Source organism: Neoarius graeffei, chromosome 24, assembly GCF_027579695.1.
Source record: "Neoarius graeffei isolate fNeoGra1 chromosome 24, fNeoGra1.pri, whole genome shotgun sequence".
NCBI classification, from domain to species: Eukaryota; Metazoa; Chordata; class Actinopteri; order Siluriformes; family Ariidae; genus Neoarius; species Neoarius graeffei.
The window spans coordinates 17,546,183-17,568,519 of NC_083592.1; the positions used below are offsets into that span (position 1 = coordinate 17,546,183).

Here is a 22,337-nt window from a genome sequence, read left to right on the forward strand (position 1 = left end):
TATAAAAAAGCTTTTTGGCCTGTTACCACCATGACCCCCACCAGGAAAAACTGAAGGGAAATGAATGAATGAATGAATGAATGAAAAATAAGGAGTCATATTAACAAGGCACGCCTTGTTAAAAGATAATCACAATAAGGAGTCATATTGAGGTGAGACAAAATGGACAATACAAAGCCATTTGTGAGTAATAATTTCTTTATTAATCCTGTAAATATTCATTTTTTCAGCTGGTGTACAGGGTGTGTCGTCTATACATATATCTCAGGTCAGATGGGTTCTGAACCATAGACCTGTGTATAGGTACCATTTTATTGTTTTCCATTTCAACTGCAATAAAAATAAGATAAAATAAATCAACAGACCCACAAGGCCTCTTTATTTCCCAGGTTGCAGGCATACGTCTGAAGTCTCAGTTGCTATAAGTGCATCCATAATAGAACTGTAATCCCCAATAGTAGGTTATAAATCCCCATTAGCAATTGCAAAGCATTCTAATTATATATATATATATATATATATATATATATATATATATATATATATATATATACTTTGTATATATCAAAAACATTTTCTGTGCAGGTGTGCAGTTCGCATTCCTTTCAAGGTTAATATGCTATAGACTGACTAAGTTTTCATCTGTTCTCTAGAAGTTAAGATTATAAGCATTTCTAGTTTTTGCAACAATTTACATTTTTGCATTTAGTTGATTTTATCACTGCAATGACATCAACCCACTGTGTAGTTCAGTTGGAGTCCCCCACTCTTACATTGGAGTGGACTTTCCTACAAGTCCCACTTTTCCACATACGACTCTGTTTTTTCTTTCTTTCTTTTTTAATTACAGAGAAATTAACTTAAGGAGAGGTCTTATATGAACACAAGGAGTAAATATTTCAAATCTGACACTGTCGCATCAACTAGTTTCAAACCCCAGGTCACCATTCCACTAACCTCCAAGAATCCATCAAGAAAACCAAACCAAGTACCATTTAAAATTTCTTCTGGTGATGTATATTTCTTTAGCTCCTAATCAATACAGTTGAACACTATCACCAACTTGCCATTCAAACCGCATCTTATCCTCTACAGAGGCCCACAGGCCGATACAATGAGAATAAATACCATGTTAGCACACTACAAAATGACAATGTGAATAATCTCAAAAGTGGCTCATATTTTTGCACATTGCTGGTTCATGGCCTTTTCGTCTGAGACATCATTTCAGCTTTTAAAATAAATATAAAATAAAACATTTAAAAAATTAGATAGCATAAACATGCCTTGCTATGTGTGAACATAATGAAGATTAAACAAGAATGATATATTCTGAGCACCGTTTTGACTATTTCTCTAACATTTTGGAATTAACCATTTGCAACTGAAGTCAGTGAAATGGTTTGGAAAACATGTGTATGTAGAAAACGTTCATCTTTCTGATCTAGATAAAGTGATTACTTAATAAAACTGTATGAAATAATGCTCATTATCAGTTCATATATGGATTACTCTGCTTTTCACAAGTTTTAATGAATCATTCCAGCACATCTGCAGCATTCTGCAACAGTACATTGGCTTTTATAATGTAAAATAAATCAAATAAACTAAATTTGTACTGTATTAGGTTTATATTTGTATGAATATTATTCAGCAGTATTTTCTGGCATGTAGTTAGTGGTAAGTATTAAAGAAAGAATACATTTTGTGTATTTTAAAATATTTAACAGGAAACTTTGGTGTATTTTGGTTTAGTAACACTTCACTGTACTGCATCTTCATATCGTGTCTGTTTTCTAATGTGTTTCTGATCCCAAAGCTATTTTTGGATTACATAGTACTAAAATGCTATGAACTGAATTGTTACACAGTCACATGAATGTATAAACTCACAGTCTCACAATGTCATTTAACTGAAGGAAATACAGTTTGTTAATACTGTATATGCTCCATGATGCTAAGGTATGATGCTAAAAACAAGTGACAGTTAATCAATTCTGACATCATTTCTGTTTCTGGGTGATGCTACATTACATTACCACGCAATACGGGATTGTTTGCATAATGTACAGAGAACTGTCATTTCAGATTTACACCATGATATGTTTATAGCACACTTCTCTCTAACATCTCAATATCATTTTGATTATGTGTAATGAGTAATGATTAGCTTGGTTTTACTTTTGGAGACATTTCATTTTATGAGCTTGATCCATTTTATGGATCCCTGGTTACAAAGAGCTTTCTTTAGCATAATTTACTCACTCCATATTTTCAATTTATTAGAGTCATTCAAGTGAATATTGTCTCTGATTCATCTCACTTGTGTTAACTGGCTGATGACGATTTAACATTTTGACTGGAATTAACACAAAATATAAATATAGGTGGCTGAGAAACTTTGAGGATTAGATTTTAGAGCATTGATCTCAACTGCATCTGTATCTTGGGATTTTGAAATGGTTAAACAATGTTTTACATCAGAAGATCCTGGCATGAAATCCTTGTTGAACGTAATGAACATTTTCAGTGAATTTGCAATGGCAAAGCAAGTGTTTAGCTACATTTTTTCTTTTCAGAAGGGCCTTTTAAATGTTACCATGATGAACAATGGAGCGACACATTCATCATTCATAATGACACTTTAAAAGTAGAGCCAGTGAGAGCTACGTCATTGTGCAGAAAATTAGAAAAAATATTCTCAAGTTTAGGTATATCTGCCTTCAACAAATACACTTATGATATATTCTAAGTTTGAAACATACAGTCAGAAGGTATAAGTATTAACTGTGCCTAAGTGAAGAGTAATATGTGTTTGTGTGTAGTTGGAAAAGTTGCTTGGACAGTGCTACAGTCTAATCACAGTGTTTCAAAGTGTCTTTGTTGAGCTCTAAAAAAATATCTGCCGGTATTCTGCAGCAAATTCACACATCAGCCTTGAAACTCATCATACTTAATAATGGCTGGTCAAACTATGCCGCAAAACAGAAAACATTACAGAAGAAAAGTATCCTTATGCGCGTTTTGTCATGTGTCTATTGCTTTCCAAGCATTAGTAAAGTAAATGGGTTTTTAATGTCAATTGTTTTTCTCTAATTTCAATTTGGCAACACAATTTTGGGAATTTTGTCTTCAAAATAGCAAAAAATTACAGTAAAGGTAAACAAACAAACAAACAAACAAAAATCACTTAATGCAGGACACAGTGACATCAGACCACTTTATACTAAAGTCAGTTTCTGTTCTTGTCACAATTAAAGCTTTTCACACCAGCCAAGGAATTTCAGGAAATTCCACTCCTTAATCTACTGACAATGTTCTCTCTTATATAATGTCCATTCGTAAGAATTAAAGAAAAAAAGTAAAATGGTATATATAAAAAAGTACACCTGCAAACTGATATCTATTGCTTTCATAGTGTTGCTTATTGCGGTATTTATGTGGGATCTTGTTTCCAGACTAGGTTGTGAACAATTACATGTAATGTCTCTCTCTTGCCAGACCAGCACTAATTCTTACATCCTGGTGTTCACATGGAATATTGGAACATTTCCACGCTTCAGATTTGAGGTGATAGAATCTCTGAAGAGGTTAAAGTATCTACATTTTTGTACGCCATATGAAATAATAAATTATGAAAGATGAATAAGGAAACCAAGAACTAACTCCAGCCTCCTCACTAACAGCTTTTCATTCACATTGCCTTCCCTCATATAGGCCACAGCATCTTTCCAGCAAAACTAAACCTGAGCTACTGATATCATTTGAAATGGAAGACTTGGTTGCTACATTTGTACTTAACACAAGTTTAAAAGTCAGGCAGGTGTGTGTGTGTGCGCGCATGCTCAATGGTAAACGGCTGGCATTCTGTCACATTCATTATGCCATGAGCAATTAATAGTGTCTCAGTAAGTCTTAAGTCCTAAATGTCCAAGAAAACAATTTATGATGACAGTTATAAGAAGCAATACTGTGTTCAAAAATAAATATCTACTGAAGGGCAAAAGCCCTACTGCTTTCCCATGAGTGGAGAGACAATGGGAAAAATGAAAAAAAAAGAAGGAAACACCCCCCTCCCCCCATGCCTGCATTTCAGGAAAAAACAAAACCATCTAGGAGTAACACTGATGTTTTGACACTGACATTATAAGTGCCGTCTGTTGTATGAGACTAAGTAGAAGCATGGGCAAAGAAGTATATCAGCAGCAGTATCTTTGCATACATTAGTTTTTTTTTCTCTTCCTGGTTTGGGCTGTAACATAAACCACACATACAGACATAACACACACATTAAATATTTCAGTGCATATACAGGATTATGCACAAAACCAGTGCTGGAAGAAAAACTGGTGTGTTGTGAGATTATATTTTAAAGTTATAGAGTAAACTATAACAAATAATATATTGGAAGACTCAAAATTTGTGAGATTTGGAGGGGGAACCGTTGCTTCATTTGACTACGTGTGTGTCGGCTTTTGCATATATGTTAATTAACCACAACTTTGCTGAAATACAATATTCAGGGCTGAGCTCTGGGTTCAGTTATACCCCATATTCACAAACTCTTCCCTTGTTTCATGCCCCTTATATCACCAGGAGCCCCTTAATCCTTTGTTTTCTGTGGTGTATGTAAAGGCAGGCCATGCGACAGCACTCTCGCATGCTGATACAGGGATTACAGGAAGCACTTTTTGGATGCTTTTTTTTTGGAAGTTTTTTTTTCTCCTAGGTTTCATTTTCATTTTTATATGAAATCATGCTTTTAGCCTAGTTCTCATTGTAGGTTTGCTTTAAAAAGAAGCCTAAAAGCCATCTATTGGCACTGATGTCCTTTGCCTGGTTTTCCACTTTCTTGCAGTTCTTGATGCTCATCATGTGTCTATGAGAGAAGGTTTGGGTGCGGGAGACAAGTCCTAGAGTGAAGAGAGAAAGATTAATTTCAGATAAGGCATAATTATAAGCATTATTCCTCATGATTTATTGGAATTTATTGGAAACAAACCTAAAATGATTAAAATGTCGATTAGCCAAAGAGTTGCTAAGATAAACCATAAAAGTGGCGGTAGATGTGCTGACACTGGAATTAAACTGCTGGTGTGAAACTGTGACTCTGCAGATGGATATTATTGCACCTGATGGCCACCTTGATTCTAATACGCGCTTGGAAAGGAGGGGGTGAGGGAGGGGTATTCAGTTGGTTGCAATCTGCAAACTCACCCCTAGATGCCACTAAATCCTACATAGTGTACCTTTAATATTTGCATTTCCATCAGTGTAGTAGAGTTGAAAATGGAACATCTAGAAGTACAAAGTAAACAAAAATGGATGTATAAATGGTTAGTTTACCAATTACCAGTTTGAATATTTGCAGTAATTATCCCAGCATCATCCTGATGATAAGAATACTGGCACTTGCTTTATCTTTTAGGTCATGAGGTTTGTATTTACAGTAGATTATGTCTGGTATATGAACGACATTAAAACGTTTAGAAACCCATGTACTAATAGGAAATGGTGTGCTCTGCCTGGACTATAATGCAGTCTACTTTCCTCCTTAAATCATGCAGTCACAATGTGACTAAACAACTCTTATGTGAAACATGTTAACCTTTCCTCTCATATTCCCTCTTAATATTCGAAAGATGGAGACTTGTTCAAGAAACACACACACACAAAAAAAAACATTAGTTAATTATTAGCATTAGTTTCTGTAGTTTTCACTAAATGTCACATAAACTCATATGTTATGTATTCACCTTTTTGATCAGGCCTGTAAAGCCTAGTGCACACTACACGATTTTGGCTCCAGTCACTGACTAATTTTGGAGCTTGGTGACTATCATACAAAAATGTTTGTTAGGAACAGCAAAAATAAAAACAGACATGACATGATTCCTGGTGCCACACAGTATCAAAAATAGTTGTTTTCTTCACTATACCTCTGCAGAACTGACACTCTTCTCTGCCCACAACCACTATTTCCTACACATTTCTCCTTTTTCTTGTATTTGCACAGGATTGTGACAATATCACATGCTTTCGTGTTTATTTTCATGAGAAAACAGGATCTGGAGTAGTGCAACAGAAAAGCCTTCACCCTACTGTTGGGAGATTGTGAGTTTGAATCCTAATGATGCAAGCTGTCAGGAGACAGCTGGTGGGAATAAAAATCCACAGAAAAAAAAAGATTATGAAAGATTGTGTAATATGTGCGCCTGCTCTGCAATTGATCGTGTAGTGTGCACTCCCCTAGATTCATCAAACACCAGATCACAAGGGTTTAAAATGACAGTGTGCAATTCTGAGATTTGGAAAGTTGTGTAGTTTGCACTCGACTTCAGTTGTTCCTCACTAACATTTATTTTGCATCCACTTTAATAATGCAAATTTGATGAAAACATATGCATCCCATGTTGTACTCAAAAGGCCAATTAATCCCCATGGTTAGCAGGATTAAGCAAGCCAGTGGCATGCCTTTAGCCTGTACCTGGACAGCCGAACGAGTGCTGCTCACTGCTTTACTCTTCGCAAAGTGGCACATTTCACTATCTGAGCCCCTCCCTTCTTCACATCCACAACATCCGGCTATCAAGTGCGAGGAAGAGGAGAAGGTGGGGTGACGAGTAGCGGAGAACAGCACAGCAACAGCAGCAGATGGGACAGTCCAGAAAGTGGGAGGGTCAAGGAAAAGTGTCATAAATGCAGAATGGAGAGTTGATGGAGAGGTATGTGAATTGGAAAGAGAAAGAGGGAGAGGCATCAGGAAAACAGAGGTGAAGCCGAAAGATATAGTTAAGGTCAGAGGGAGATATGTGAGACATGGAGAGATGGTGCAGTCCATAGTGAGATGGACAGTGTGGGGGAGAAAGACATGGAAATAGGAGAGACAGAAAGGAGAAGCATCAGAAATGTGTACAGGTCAAAAAGCAGTGCTGCACGCAGAAGGACAAACACATTCAATAGTTTACAGAAAGAAGAGTTTTAATGAAGCATACATGAAAACAGTGAAAAAAACAAACCCCACAAAGAGGAACCAAAACAGATTAACTGATTAAAACCATTATAAATTACCAGGAAACAAGAATCAGATGCCATTGATACACAGGAGGTATGGTGTGTTAAAAAAGTAGGTCACTGGTTGTCATTACCTCAAATTCACTGTCTTTTTTGGAAGCAGATTTCAGTATGATAAAGATTTCCTTCAATTGGATTTAACTAAGATTATTACACAGTAACAGTCTTGCCTGTAGATTTACTGATAAAGTAGAACACACATGATTTTCTGAATGAATCCACATTTTAACTAAATAACTGATATTGATACAATGCCACTGAAAATGTCCTTGTTTAGAACTTTCACTGTGATTGGTTCCTCCTTTTGGGACAGAATGAAAATGAGGTGATGAAAAAAATAAACGGCACGTGCATGCTGAGGAAAATGTAATCATGACGCATTTGGGACGCCTGAGAAAATTCAGTGTCATATTAACAAAGCTGCTTTAATGCTTTTGTTAGGGACCTCAGAATTTAGAGACTCTTCATAAAACATAAATTATTACTCCAGCAATGTTTGGTAGAATTTAAACATTGTCTGTTAATGAGGGTTGTTAATGATTTCAAGATTAAATAACTCCATTTGGCCTTACTCCTTTCATAGTGTTAGGCTATAGACCTACCATTTACAACACAATCATAAGGAACCTCAGTGGAAACAGAGCTACTCAGTGTTGTTGATAATTACGTGCTTGGTTAATAAATTAGCTTCAGCATCATTCTAATATGAAAAATATGATGTTTCCTTCAAATGAGTTCTACTATAAAACCAAATAATTAACATAAAATCCACATAGTGTAACATGTATTTCTTTCATGTCAGATCAGCCTTTTATTATAGTTTACACTCGGTGTTCACTTTATTAGGAACACTTGAACATTCACACAACTATCCAGTCAGCCAATCATGTGGCAGCAGGGTAAAGAATAAAATCATGCAGATACAGGTCAAGAGCTTCAGTTAATCTTCACATCAAACATCAGAATGGGGTAAAAATAACGGTCTAATGTTGTTGTAGCCCATCCACCTCAAGCTTTTACATGTTGTTCATTCTGGGTTGGTTTTCTGCTCACCATGTTTGTAAAGAGTGGTTATTTGAGGTACCACAGTAGGTCATCCAATTACTGATCACCTGGTTCATTGCTGCTGATCAGGCTTGGCTCACATGCACTATACCATGACTCAACTTAAGTCTAGTTTTGAAGCTGTATTTTTAGAACTACTGAGAGAATGCCTGTATTGATGATGTGGTCCACAAAATCTTCCATCACTTAACCTTTCATGGTTTTGTGAATGGATATAGAAGTATGTGAATGAAGTTGCCAGAACTTTGCTGAATGCTGGCAAAGTCAGTGAAAGTCATGACTTCATGCTGGTTCATTGATATGAAGATAAGTTTTCATAGTGTCAAATCTCATTTTATTTGTTAGTTAATACATTTGTCTGCATCACTTGTTATTTTCAAGTAATTTTGGAGCATCACATAGTTTTTGACGTTTATACAAATCTGTCTGAGTGGAAGTTGCAGAAATCTGGCTAGAGTTTGCCATTGAAGCAGCTCAGTTAATCCAATTAATGATTTATATTACTCATATCATGCATTTATTATGCTTTTGTTGTAGTTTATGTTGCTTACTATTGATTTACAGCCAAAATGATAAAAATGAAGAGATGATGATTGACGATTTTGACAAGGCTCATCTACTGAATGGTGAAAATTTCATTAAAATATTCTAAATCACATGGAAGTTTTTGGTTCATGCTGAGTTTTTAATTAATCGTTAATTAGTTTCAATTCATTAATTAATTAGTGATTGATTAATAAAATAGTTGGCATCATTTCCATGGAATTTAAGTTATCTGGTACCTCCATTTTTATTTCATTGATCTTTGTCAAAAGATTTAGAAGTTATAACATTTAGAAAAGTATTTTGCTAGGAACGTGGTCACATTTTCTCCGACCATTTTCCTTTTTTTTTTAATGTAGAACAATTGACCCTGATTTTTCAACATTCGAAGTGGCATAAGTTTGTGCATATTTGTCACAGAAAATTTAAATAGGATTTTAAAGTTTATTTCAAGCAATTTTCAGTGGTAACATTTATACAGACACATCAAGTTAATTTTCTTTTGTCACATACTTAACCTCAGCCTTCCTGTTGACTCAATCAATCTGGCCATTCTTCTCTAACCTATACACAAGATGTTTCTGCCCGTCGAAATGCCGGTCACTGGAATGAATGAATGAATGAATGAATGAATGAATGAATGAATCTATCTATCTATCTATCTATCTATCTATCTATCTATCTATCTATCTATCTATCTATCTATCTATCTATCTATCTATCTATCTATCTATCTATCTATCTATCTATCTATCTATCTATCTATCTATCTATCTATCTTGCACCATTCCATTGTGTCAACTCTAGAGACCATTCCAGTCAAAGTAACAGAGATAACTCTGTGAACATGTGAGCAGAAACTGCAGCTCTTGTAACTTCATGAGTTTATACATGCTGCCACATGATTGGCCGGTTGGAAAATTGCATGCGCAGATGTACAAGTATTCCTAATAAAGTGGACAGTGAGGGCATATCTGTCTATTTTAATATTGCTATTTGTATATTTTATAGCACAGAACCTCAGATAGTTTGCCATTGTAATTTGAAAAACACAGCATTTACCTGGACATTTAGTATTCACTTGGACATTCTTTACTTACACACTCATTTAAGCATTGTGCTACTGAAAGCAAGAAATGTTAATCTGACTTTCAAATCAAATAAAGACTAAATTTAGTGTGCTACTTTTCAACATGCTCAGCTAATCTACAGCACCCATTGTACTAACACACGGCAGTTTAGTCCATAAATGGAAGCCCAGATCCAGGCCTGCTCAGAAGCCCACCTTGCTTTCCCGGCCAAGGATGGCATAGCCCATGAACTGCTCTGCGTCAGCATCCAACTCATCAGCTTCCTGTTGCCCATCTATAATGAACTCCTGACCCTCACCCTCACCTTTTCCTCTCCGAACCACCTTCCTCACGACCTACACCACCCAATGAGAGCCATGGAGTCAAAGTGGAACAAAGGAAACAAACAAGAGAAATAGATGAGATGACATTAAACAATGAAAATCAAACAGAACAAAGGTTTAAAACAAAGTAAAAGTTTGTGAGAAGATGATATGTTGGGTATAAGCTTTAACAAAAGAAAAAAGGGAATGGAAAAGAAATGAGTGTAATCTAAAACAAAGCTTTGTGATGATCAAGAGGATGTGAGGACTTGAGCCAGAAACCTCCCATTCCTTTCTGGCTAACTTTCAAATCATTTAAGAAGAATCATTTCTTCAATACCTCAACCACACGCCCTTTCTCTACTTTACCACTCTCTCTTTGTCTGTCTGAAAGGTGGAAGTGAAAATGAACTGAGTGCTGCGTTGCAGTCGTGCTCTTAACATATGTTGTCTTTGTCTTTCTTGATCTTTGCAATATTTGATTGGACAAACAGTTGCAAAGAGGAAGAGGCAAATGCAGCAAAACATTTGACACATGACAAAAGGACCATCAGTGCCAGTCTGTCTTTGCAAGGCTGATTAATGCCTGTGCCACACTTGAAGATAATTGAGAAGATTTTGAGGTTACAATTTTATGCTGGTCTTAAAACATCTGCCGAGACTGTTTTGATCTGAAGCTGTGTTTGTTCATGAGAAATTCTGCTGGATCGAATCAGGATCATGACCAGCGCTCGTGAGCATAATATGAAAATTAGTGGAGTTTTTAGTGTGTGTGTGTGTGTGTGTGTGTGTGTGTGTGTGTGTGTGTGTGTGTGTGTGTTGCTCCAGGGTCAAAAATCTGTTATTATAACTCAGATCATTCATATGTTAAGCATTTATAAATATTTTAGTGTGGACCAGGCATCAGATGTGTAATTATAGCCACTCCCATCACACATCAACATGTGGACACAATGAAATTGTCACTTAATCACTAATGAACAGAATAGAGTAACAGTGAACAAAATGATTATTACTGCAATAGTCATTTTGTCACAGCTGTTCAGAGATGATTATTTCATTTGAGTTGATGAATGTTGAAGTGACTTTGCTGCAAGCAACAGGCGGTAGGATGGGAAAGCTGACCTTTTTGGTGACGATGTTGCCATGCTCATCTGTAAACTGCTCCTCACTCACTTGTTCTCCAGGAAGATCCACAGCTTCATCACCCTATGTAATATATGACAGCATAAAAGCAGTGAGAAATTCCTAAAGAAATAAAAAAGTCCTGGGAAGCAGATCAAAACAGAGAGAAAAGCTACTGAATGCTTTGATTTCCAAGCAAATGTATCAGCCAAATGTAATGCTGTCTTGCTTAAGGTAGCTCAGCTGATGAGTTGTCATTTCAAAATGAATATAATATAATATAATGAACATGCAAAAGCCATTATACACCAAAAACTACAAACACATTATAGTGAGACATAGTGTACACTATTTTTTGTCATTTGTTACTGCTTGTTTGATAAAGCCACTGAACCATATTCACATCACGTCCCCAGTCATTGCATTCATCCAGAACTGTAAACATTGGTCATGAAATAAAACATGGCAGATGAAACACATTAAATGGCTTTTTTTTGACTGGCTGTACACTATATATAAACACAAAGTGGTGCAAAGTCAGAAAGAAAAATGATAAAACAAACAAGAAAAGTGTACTATCGAAATGTGTTTGTGGAAATGTTTCACATACATTTGGATTAAAGTGGGAAGTGAAAAACATTCACACTACATTAAATGTTCTAAGTATGACCCTAAGATTTCTAACAAAAACTACTACAGTTCTTACAAGATGAAATCACTTCAGTGTACTAAGTTAAGGGACTCAATTTCAAAAACATTAATATTACTTCAGAAACATTCTGACCAAAAAATAATATAATTATAATGCACATAACATAATGCGGTGGCATGGTGGTGCAGTGGTTAGCACTGTCACCTCACAGCAAGAAGGTCCTGGGTTCGAGCCCAGCGGCCGACGAGGGCCTTTCTGTGTGGTGTTTGCATGTTCTCCCCGCATCTGTCTGGGTTTCCTCTGGGTGCTCTGGTTTCCCCCACAGTCCAAAGACATGCAGGTTAGGCTAATTGGTGGCTCTAAATTGACTGTAGGTGTGAATGGTTGTTTGTCTCTATGTGCTAGCCCTGCAATGACCTGGTGACTTGTCCAGGGTGTACCCCGCCTCTTGCACATAGTCAGCTGGGATAGGCTCCAGCTTGCCTGCGACCCTGCACAGGATAAGTGGCTACAGATAATGGATGGATAACATAATGTGCAGCTTTAGTGCTCACTGAAATACGTGTGTTCTTCTATTTCATTGTCAAACATAAGGGAAAAATCCACACTGAATCACTTGCATATTAATCTTCCTAATTAACATCTGATGTGCAATGGCATCCCAGATTATTTGTAATGAAATTGTGAAACCAGATTCACACCAGATGAGTAACATAAGCATCATGTCAAGCCCTCACCCCACACACAGTGGACTGTGTTTCCATATCAGCTACTGGCACTGTGATTTTAATCTGTTTTGGTAACTCCAGCATTCCATTATTAATTACAAGTAGGTGAATTTACATTTCTTTTTTGTTTTGAGAGCAAGTTTAACGGTTTAATGTTTAATAATTAATGGAATTAGTCTATTAGACCACTACTGGAGACCCCATGCTGATAAACATACCCCCTATAGCCACGCAAACTGAACTCTGCTCTCTATTGACATGGTGTTTCTCAAACTTTTTCATCTCTGGATCCCAAGCATATTGGAGGACTGATCCTTGTGGACCCCCAGATACTACGTATATACAGAATATAATATATAATTATAACATACAGTACCAGTCAAGTCTTGACACACCTTCTAATTCAGTGTTTTTTATTTATTTTATTAATTAAAAGTCACTTCATGTCTTAAAGTAATGATGGATGTTGTTTCTCTTTACTTAGTTGAGCGGTTCTTGGCATAATATGGGTTACTACAATTGTGGAATATGGCTATTTACTGTATTTTTATTATTTACTATTTACTGTTTAATCTCAAATGCATTAAGAAGGTAAAAAACTAGTTCACTAATTAACTGATTAAAGAGACACACCTGTTAATTGAAAAGCATTCTAGGTGACTACCTCATGAAGCTGGTTAAAATAATGCCAATAGTGTGCAAAGCCTCATCAAGGTAAATACTGGCTACTTTGAAGCAGACTTGTAATACTTGAGTCCAGGACTTGGACTCGAGTCCGACTCATGCCCTAATTTTAAGGACTCATAACTTGACTTGGACTTGAGCACTGATGACTCGGATTTGGACTCAGACTCGTGCATTAACTGCATTTGGACTCATAAATTGGAGACGAAGACTCTGATTTTTTTTTTAAATTTTAGTTCCATGGTGTCAGAATCAGACCTATTTTGGTTTTAGATGAAACGTTTGCGTAACATTTTGCTTGCTTGCTTAGTTCGAGCGCGCTCGGGCATCACAAACTAGTTTCCCCCATTCTTCACGGTCATCCATGATGGTTTTCAATGACTCAGTGGACAGTCCAGAGTCTTTCCGTAGCTGGTCCACATATGTAAGTGCTGGTCTTCCCCTCTTTCTTGCTCTGGCTCCCAAAGAAGCACTTGACTTACTATTTCCTCATTCTTCCTCCTCCCAAGTGCCCTTCAACCGCCTTTCCTGTAGTACAGCTGTTATGTTGCTAAGTTTACTATACAGCTCTTGACAGTTCTTTACCAGTAGCAATCTTCTCAACCCCAGCCTGGCATCCCACTGGGGGACGCGCTCCTTGTTGACCCACGCGATGAGCGATCTCATCTCATCTCATTATCTCTAGCCGCTTTATCCTGTTCTACAGGGTCGCAGGCAAGCTGGAGCCTATCCCAGCTGACTATGGGCGAAAGGCGGGGTACACCCTGGACAAGTCGCTAGGTCATCACAGGGCTGACACATAGACACAGACAACCATTCACACTCACATTCACACCTATGGTCCATTAGAGTCACCAGTTAACCTAACCTGCATGTCTTTGGACTGTGGGGGAAACCGGAGCACCCGGAGGAAACCCACGCTGACACGGGGAGAACATGCAAACTCCACACAGAAAGGCACTCGCCGGCCATGGGGCTCGAACCCGGACCTTCTTGCTGTGAGACGGCAGCGCTAACCACTACACCACCGTGCCGCCCGCGATGAGCGATGTGGTATGAAATATGTGAGTAACTAGTCATGATATCTTTCAGTTGCTCTCATACTATTGCTAGTATGGTTTCAGTACTAGCGGTTGCAACTCCTACTAGCAACCGCAGTATTCATCTGTACAGTATAGATAAATACTATAACATTTTGAAACACACACAAGTGTCAACAACACAACAAAACAAATTCAAATTCCCTGCCATATAGTTCTGTGATGTCAGAATCAAAGCTTTTGTTTTTGGGATGCATCATGTTTGTGTAACATGATTATGTTTCTGAAATGCACACAAGTGCATTTGTTACAATAAAGCACATTAGAGTGTTATGTTTGTAAGATGTTTTTGACATGGATGCTTAACACCATCCTTTTCCTAAAAATTCCTGATAGAAGACATCCTTTTTTGTGAATTTATTGTAGGCTCTAGTATGGGACATACATCTCCACACTACTCAGAATTACCAATGTGTTTTAGAGAGTGTGGGTGTGTGACAACTGTGTCATTTGTGTCAGACTTGACTCAGATCAATAGTAGACTTGACTCGGACTCGACTCGAAATTTTCTTTAATGACTTGGACTTGAACACTGGGGACTCGAGACTGGACTCAGACTCGAGGTTTAGTGACTCAACTACAACACTGCTTTGAAGAATCTAAAATATGAAACATATTTTGTTTTATGTTTATAACATAATTCCATATATGTTCCCTATATTATTTCATAGTTTTGATGTCTTCAGTATTGTTCTACAATGTAGAAAATAGTCAAAATACAGAAAAAACCCATGAATGAGTAGGGGTGTACAAACTTTTGCCTGGTACTGTATATAAATAATTATTCTACACTACAATTTTCATAAAACAGCAAGTGTCAATTTGAACACATTTTCTGTTCATTATTATATTCAATATAATGGTATTCACCTTAGTTCACATTAACAGTGACATTTTTGTACATTGATATTAATATTTCTCATTACATATTGACTTAGAAGTTAAACTTGAAATCAAGGTTTTTGACACAATGCAAATGTTCACATATTTTATTGTTAACTTTACCCTTAAAGTGATTATTAGAGAAATAGCTTTGGGACCAAAAGGTTACTGGTTTGATTCCCTGCACCAGCAGGAATGGCTGAAGTGCCCTTGAGCAAGGCACCTAATCCCCAACTGCTCCCTGGGCTGCTCTGGGTATGTTGTATATCATTCTGGATAAGCGCATCTGGTATAACCCTGATTCCAAAAAAGTTGGGACAAAGTACAAATTGTAAATAAAAACGGAATGCAATAATTTACAAATCTCAAAAACTGATATTGTATTCACAATAGAACATAGACAACATATCAAATGTCGAAAGTGAGACATTTTGAAATTTCATGCCAAATATTGGCTCATTTGAAATTTCATGACAGCAACACATCCCAAAAAAGTTGGGTCAGGGGCAATAAGAGGCTGGAAAAGTTAAAGGTACAAAAAAGGAACAGCTGGAGGACCAAATTGCAACTCATTAGGTCAATTGGCAATAGGTCATTAACATGACTGGGTATAAAAAGAGCATCTTGGAGTGGCAGCGGCTCTCAGAAGTAAAGATGGGAAGAGGATCACCAATCCCCCTAATTCTGTGCCGACAAATAGTGGAGCAATATCAGAAAGGAGTTCGACAGTGTAAAATTGCAAAGAGTTTGAACCTATCATCATCTACAGTGCATAATATCATTAAAAGATTCAGAGAATCTGGAAGAATCTCTGTGCGTAAGGGTCAAGACCGGAAAACCATACTGGGTGCCCGTGATCTTCGGGCCCTTAGACGGCACTGCATCACATACAGGCATGCTTCTGTATTGGAAATCACAAAATGGGCTCAGGAATATTTCCAGAGAACATTATCTGTGAACACAATTCACTGTGCCATCCGCCGTTGCCAGCTAAAACTCTACAGTTCAAAGAAGAAGCCATATCTAAACATGATCCAGAAGCGCAGACGTCTTCTCTGGGCCAAGGCTCATTTAAAATGGACTGTGGCAAAGTGGAAAACTGTTCTGTGGTCAGACGAATCAAAATTTGAAGTTATTTATGGAAATCAGGGACGCCGTGTCATTCGGACTAAAGAGGAGAAGGACGACCCAAGTTGTTATCAGTGCTCAGTTCAGAAGCCTGCATCTCTGAGGGTATGGGGTTGCATTAGTGCGTGTGGCATGGGCAGCTTACACATCTGGAAAGACACCATCCCATCTCTTTCAGGGAAGACCTTGCATTTTCCAACATGACAATGCCAAACCACATACTGCATCAATTACAGCATCATGGCTGCGTAGAAGAAGGGTCTGGGTACTGAACTGGCCAGCCTGCAGTCCAGATCTTTCACCCATAGAAAACATTTGGCGCATCATAAAATGGAAGATACGACAAAAAAGACCTAAGACAGTTGAACAACTAGAATCCTACATTAGACAAGAATGGGTTAACATTCCTATCCCTAAACTTGAGCAACTTGTCTCCTCAGTCCCCAGACGTTTACAGACTGTTGTAAAGAGAAAAGGGGATGTCTCACAGTGGTAAACATAGCCTTGTCCCAACTTTTTTGAGATGTGTTGTTGTCATGAAATTTAAAATCACCTAATTTTTCTCTTTAAATGATACATTTTCTCAGTTTAAACATTTGATATGTCATCTATGTCCTATTCTGAATAAAATATGGCATTTTGAAACTTCCACATCATTGCATTCCGTTTTAATTTACAATTTGTACTTTGTCCCAACTTTTTCAGAATCGGGGTTGTAAATGGGGCTTTTCTGAAATTGAATGGGCCTAAAAGATATACTTAAAATATATTTTGAAATATTTAACAAAAATACTACTTACCACATCCACATTTTCAATATTATTTTAGAAACAATTCCATGGAGCCCCATAATCAGGCCACAGACAACAAGAGGTCCGCAGACCCCTGGTCAAGAAACACTGTACTAATTAATTGCATTCACTTGTCACTCATTAATGCCCTGGTTTCATGTAGAAAATCCCTCAGTTTGTAATACAGAGGATTATATAATAGAATATAAGACTTAGAATTCTATATGAGATGAGAAAATCTACTCGAAACTCTGCCATAATAGGTGGTGAGTTTATTTTTTTTATTTTAGTGGGTTTTCAGTTTATGGTTTACTTGTGTGCACGAGTGGAAAAAACAGACACAAAGCATAAAACAAGAGCAGCATCACACATGAGCAACATTAATATGATTCTAACACAGCCGGTGTAGAATAAAATGATTTATAATTTGAAATTGAATGAGATCTCAACACGACACCTGACACAATGCTCCTGGAGAGAATGGGGCTTGAATTGACACTACTTTAACGTTATTTCATTGAGATGTGGATCTGCTTTCAATTTGGTCAATGGTTTTCTAAAACGGTTTTCCTTTTTAGCTACCTGCTGATAGTGTAACAAGCTCTCACATCACCTCTATAAAGAGTGATGCAGCAGCACTTTAGTCCTTGAGTGTGTCCAGCTCTCTCATCTTGTTGTCTCCTCTAATTCTAGATTGGATTTCTCATTAATATGACAGTGAGCATCTCTGGGAAATGGTGAATGAGAAAAGAAGCTCATGCTCATTTACTTATCACTTACAGTGTCTTGCAGAAGTATTCATCCCTCTTGGTGTTTGTTCTGTTTTGTCACATTACAAGCTGGATTTTAATTCCAGCTTGTAATGTAACAAAACAGGACAAACAACAAGGGGGATGAATACTTCTGCAAGACACTATATTTATCGCTTATTTTTTTTACATTGTTTATTTTTTTCTGTTAAATGTCATTATAACTGCACTAGCAATGCCCCCCTGTGACATCAGTGCAGCACATGCTAAATGATAATTTGTCATAGGAATAACAAAAATATGGCCCCAACCAAACGTATTTGCATCAGAATTACCGAACGCATCATAAATAGTTCAATATAAACATATTATTGTGGGTGGAATGTTTTCCTTTAATGATTCAAACCAAAACAAGTATGTTGTTCATGGTTATATATTACTGAACATCTTTGGATGGTCCACACATTCATTTACTGTTAGCAGATATATTTCCTTTAGAATAGACAACAGCCTCTACTTGCAACCAACACTCTCCCCACCCCTGCCATTCCCCATACACACATTCTTTGATACCTTCAGAATAACTCTGCGGCGCACCACTCGAGTGGTGACATTCTCCTCTTGGTCTGGCATGCTCTCATCCTCCCCCAACTCCCGGTCGAGCTGCATATGAATGTAAGTGAGCACTGATCTCACGGTGCCACTCGCAATGTGCAACACACTCTGGCAGCTGAGCACCAGAAAAGCCAGCACCACAAAGCTGAAGAGCAGCTCTGTAACTAAAGTCCACATCACGTCTCGCACAAGCAAAGACACGTATATGTGTAGTTGTTTAAGTCACACTGCTTCCGACCCCAGAGATGCCACAGGATTTGCTTAACTTTTCCGTTTCCTCATTGCTGTTCTTATCTAAAGAACTTTGGCAGTTATTTGTCAGAGTCCATTCCCTCTCTCCCTCCTGGTGGTCTAATGCCCTTCTCTTTTCCTTTGAGCTCCCTCAGCTGGGTGGTGGGAAGTGTCTAACCAATAACGAACAAATGCTCTCTCTCTCTCTCTCTCTCTCTCTCTCTCTCTCTCTCTTCCAAAAACACCCAAATACCTGTCTCCTGTTGCACATGAGATCTGCATCAGTTACACTATTATTACCTTGTCTGAATAGCTCAGTAAAACTGTTAATATGTTTAGGACATAAGCAGAAATAAGAGATTTATCCACACTTTGGATACAACTGTAGTCAATGACCTTATTTTCCATTTACACAAATCCAAATATATCTTAAATAATCCCTCCCCCAACAGCAAAAGTAGTAGCAATGGCCATAGTGAGGGTGAGAGAGGGGAAAAACGACAGGTGCTATATCTGGCACCAACTGCTTGTGTCCTTCTTGGGCTCGGTGTGTGTGTGTGTGTGTGTGCGCGCGCGCATATGAGTGGTTGGGTGAACAATCTAACAGGGACCCCTATAAAATAATTTCTACTGACCCCCTTAGAGCTATAGAGTTGTTTTTTTAATTCCTGAACTTTCCATAGGTCCTGTATAACACATACTTGTTTTTAAGTTAGTGGGGTTTGGATTAAACCCATTCAATTCAAGTGACCAGTCAAACTGGCTAATAACTTTAGGAACACCATAATAAATATAATAATGGTTGTAATTTACATCACTATAAAAACAACAACAACAACAACAACAACAAATTATGAACCCCTTATCATTACAATTCATGGACCCCTGGGAGTTCCAGGACACCATTTTGAGAACCACTGTTTTAGGCAACACTTAAGTAGCAAGTAATGTGGTCAGACTTCAGTATGTTGTCTTTGAGGTGAAGTTGCAACATGTAATTTCCAGTCTACAACTGGTAAATGCTATAAGAAACACCCCCTCAACTTGCAATTTTAACTCATCAACCTGCGGTGTCTTCTCAACCACCTTACGGAGTGACATCAAATTAACTTCACTGTGCATGCTATGAACAGTTTAACGGTCCCCTTCTCTACTTTTAAGTTAGTTAGTCTGAGCAGTATTGGCTTTAGATCAGTTAATATGCAGACATAATAACTGGTTTAATCTATAGTATTGACCATACTAATCACTGTTTTGAAAAGGTAATCATCAACATTAGACATCAATACATCAATAATATAACTAATAATAGCTGGCTAGATTGTTGCTAATATGACACATTATTTTCCACTGGCTATCTTGTTGATAACACTACTTGCTATTGCCCACTGTTGTTGCTGTCCTGCAATTTCAGTCTAAAATTTTGTATGAATGTTTGAAGTTCAGTATAGTAGAACAGAACCAATAGCAACTCAGGCATGTAACTAGAAAAGTGCAGTCGAGTAGCTGAAGTGGGAATAACGTTATTACAACTTGCAAATTACCACTTACAAGTCACCACTGAGGCAGCATTAAACTAGCTACTCCCCAACTTCAAGCTAGTACTGAACAAAAGCATCAGTCCCAACAATTAAAAACACATATCCATGTGCTATATGCTCTATTGACCACTGGAGTGCAATATCACTTACCAGCACAACATGATATTCCCTTCCTCCTTGGAAAGACATCCTCTAACTCAGGGGTTTTCAAAGTATGGGAGAGTCAGCCCCCCCTCGGAGAGCAAATAAACAACAGCGCCCCCCCCCCTACAATTTTTGTTGTTGCTTAATGGAACTTAATGTTCCATTCGTATTTTTAAAAAATGGTTGTTGTACACATTTTTATTTTTTTCTTTTTCACATTTTAAACATCTGTGCTTTTTAAAACATCTTGTTTTACACATTTTAAACATCTCATAGCATCGTTAGCTAGCACCTCTTGGCAGACAACACACTGTGGCAGTGGAGCATCTTCAGATCCAGTCCATGAAAATCCAAACTTTAAATAATCGTGGTCATACTTCCTTCTTTTTCCAGTCCCCCCAGGATTTCGCGGGCCTTTTTTGTGATTGTTGCGGGCTAAAATGTCTGATGTTGCGGGGGGGGTTTCCAAAAAAAATTGCGACGAAAGTTGCGGTGTTTTTTAGGTTTTTGTTGCAATTACATTGCGGGAGGAAGTGAAAGTTGCGAGAAATTGTTGCGATTTTCTCTTTCTGTGATTAAAATTGAGTGATATGTTAAATATTAAGTTATTACTGAAAAACTATTGATTAAAAAACAAAGACACTGAGAAATGGTCCTATAAACAACTTTACCAATATAAAAGATTACCAGGACTACAAAAATGCAGAAAAATAGGCTTTACTTATCCAAATGCACCTGTTGGTTCAAAAGTTCAAGTGCAGAGAACCTCACAGCACAACATGAAGCTACCTTCAAATATTATACAAATGCCTCAGCTTTCATGCAAGAAAAAAAACTTAATACTAGTACTGTGTGCAGGCAGTCTCTCCTGAAGACTAAATTAAACAATAATTATAAACTAATAAAATAAATGGCTCAGGCTTCATAGAAGAAAAAAACAATTTGAACAGAATCTCACAGTATGATGCTGAAGCTGCCTAAACAATGGAAAATAAAATACCATTTTGGCAAAAATGTTGGCATCCATTACTTTCTTGTATTAAGTAAAAAAATAAATAAAGTGCACACAGTCCTTCACTGTAAACATAACACACTCGCACATCATGCAATGTTGCCAGATACTGCTGACGTTTTCCAGTCCAAAATATGTTCAAAACCCGCCAAAATGCACTTAAAACCAATCTGGCAACACTGCGCACATGCTGCTTCTCTTGAACTTAAACACGGAAGTAAGGCGGAAGGTAGTTTGTCGACGTCACCTCAAGACGACGCCAACGATTGGTCAAATTTGCGGGAAAGTTGCGATGATTGGATATAATTGTAACACCGCCCTGAATTCGCGGGGATTGGTTGAATTTGCGCTGAAGTTGCAAATCGCAACATCCTGGAGGCTCTGGGTTTTTTTGCTTGGCCCAAACTCTGTCTCCTCACTCACTGTAGCTTTAGGTACTAAAAAGCGATCCATTTTGTCTCTGGTAAAGGCTCCTCACGTTGCGCCCCCCCTGAAGAACTCTGGCGCCCCCCAGGGGGGTCGCGCCCCACACTTTGAAAAGCCCTGCTCTAACTAAACCCAAAAGATGCAAATGAGTTGCCAAACCACTTTATGGATGTGCCAGTTTTGAAACTGATTGTCTGCAAAGTAACATACTGGTAAGTGCCGCAAACCCTATTGTTTTATGTGAATGTTCTCTTCCCAACAAATCCCCAGCTCTTACTTGTCCTCTGAGGCGCATATCTTCCCATCCTCGAAGGTCAGGTACTCTGTGGGGGAAGCCTAAGCCTTTCTCAAAAGGCTGGGTTCCCCAAAAATGCCCACGTAGGATCTCTGAGTGCCCCATGTCCCGTACCGGTTGGAGCAAAGCTTCCTGGGACAGGTGGGACTGGCTCAAATC

General features: G+C 37.8%; 1 protein-coding gene across 4 annotated transcripts; it reads right to left on the reverse strand.

The window, feature by feature from the left end:
• Positions 1-1,441: 1,441 nt before the first annotated feature.
• On the reverse strand, positions 1,442-18,884 carry LOC132872207 (ankyrin-1-like). 4 transcript variants are annotated; one of them, XM_060906843.1, is made up of 5 exons: positions 18,488-18,884; positions 11,201-11,284; positions 9,968-10,108; positions 5,250-5,298; positions 1,442-4,913 (listed from the first exon to the last, which is right to left on the reverse strand). In XM_060906843.1, exons 1-5 carry the CDS (start codon positions 18,704-18,706, stop codon positions 4,768-4,770), a joined length of 639 nt encoding a protein of 212 aa, XP_060762826.1. In that variant the 5' UTR covers positions 18,707-18,884; the 3' UTR covers positions 1,442-4,767. The 4 variants fall into 4 exon arrangements, with proteins under 4 accessions (XP_060762826.1, XP_060762827.1, XP_060762828.1 ...); XM_060906846.1 differs by lacking the exon at positions 5,250-5,298 and adding an exon at positions 6,488-6,585 and having other exon boundaries at positions 4,828-4,913; XM_060906844.1 differs by lacking the exon at positions 5,250-5,298 and having other exon boundaries at positions 4,809-4,913.
• Positions 18,885-22,337: the final 3,453 nt, after the last annotated feature.

Coding starts and splice junctions, on each gene's coding strand:
- LOC132872207 (XM_060906843.1), bottom strand. CDS start 18,706: ATGTGGACTTTAGTTACAGAGCTGCTCTTCAGCTTTGTGGTGCTGGCT. Junction 11,285..18,487: donor GCCGCAGAGTTATTCTGAAG/GTATCAAAGAAT, acceptor TATATTACATAG/GGTGATGAAGCTGTGGATCT. Junction 10,109..11,200: donor GCAACATCGTCACCAAAAAG/GTCAGCTTTCCC, acceptor TGGGTGGTGTAG/GTCGTGAGGAAGGTGGTTCG.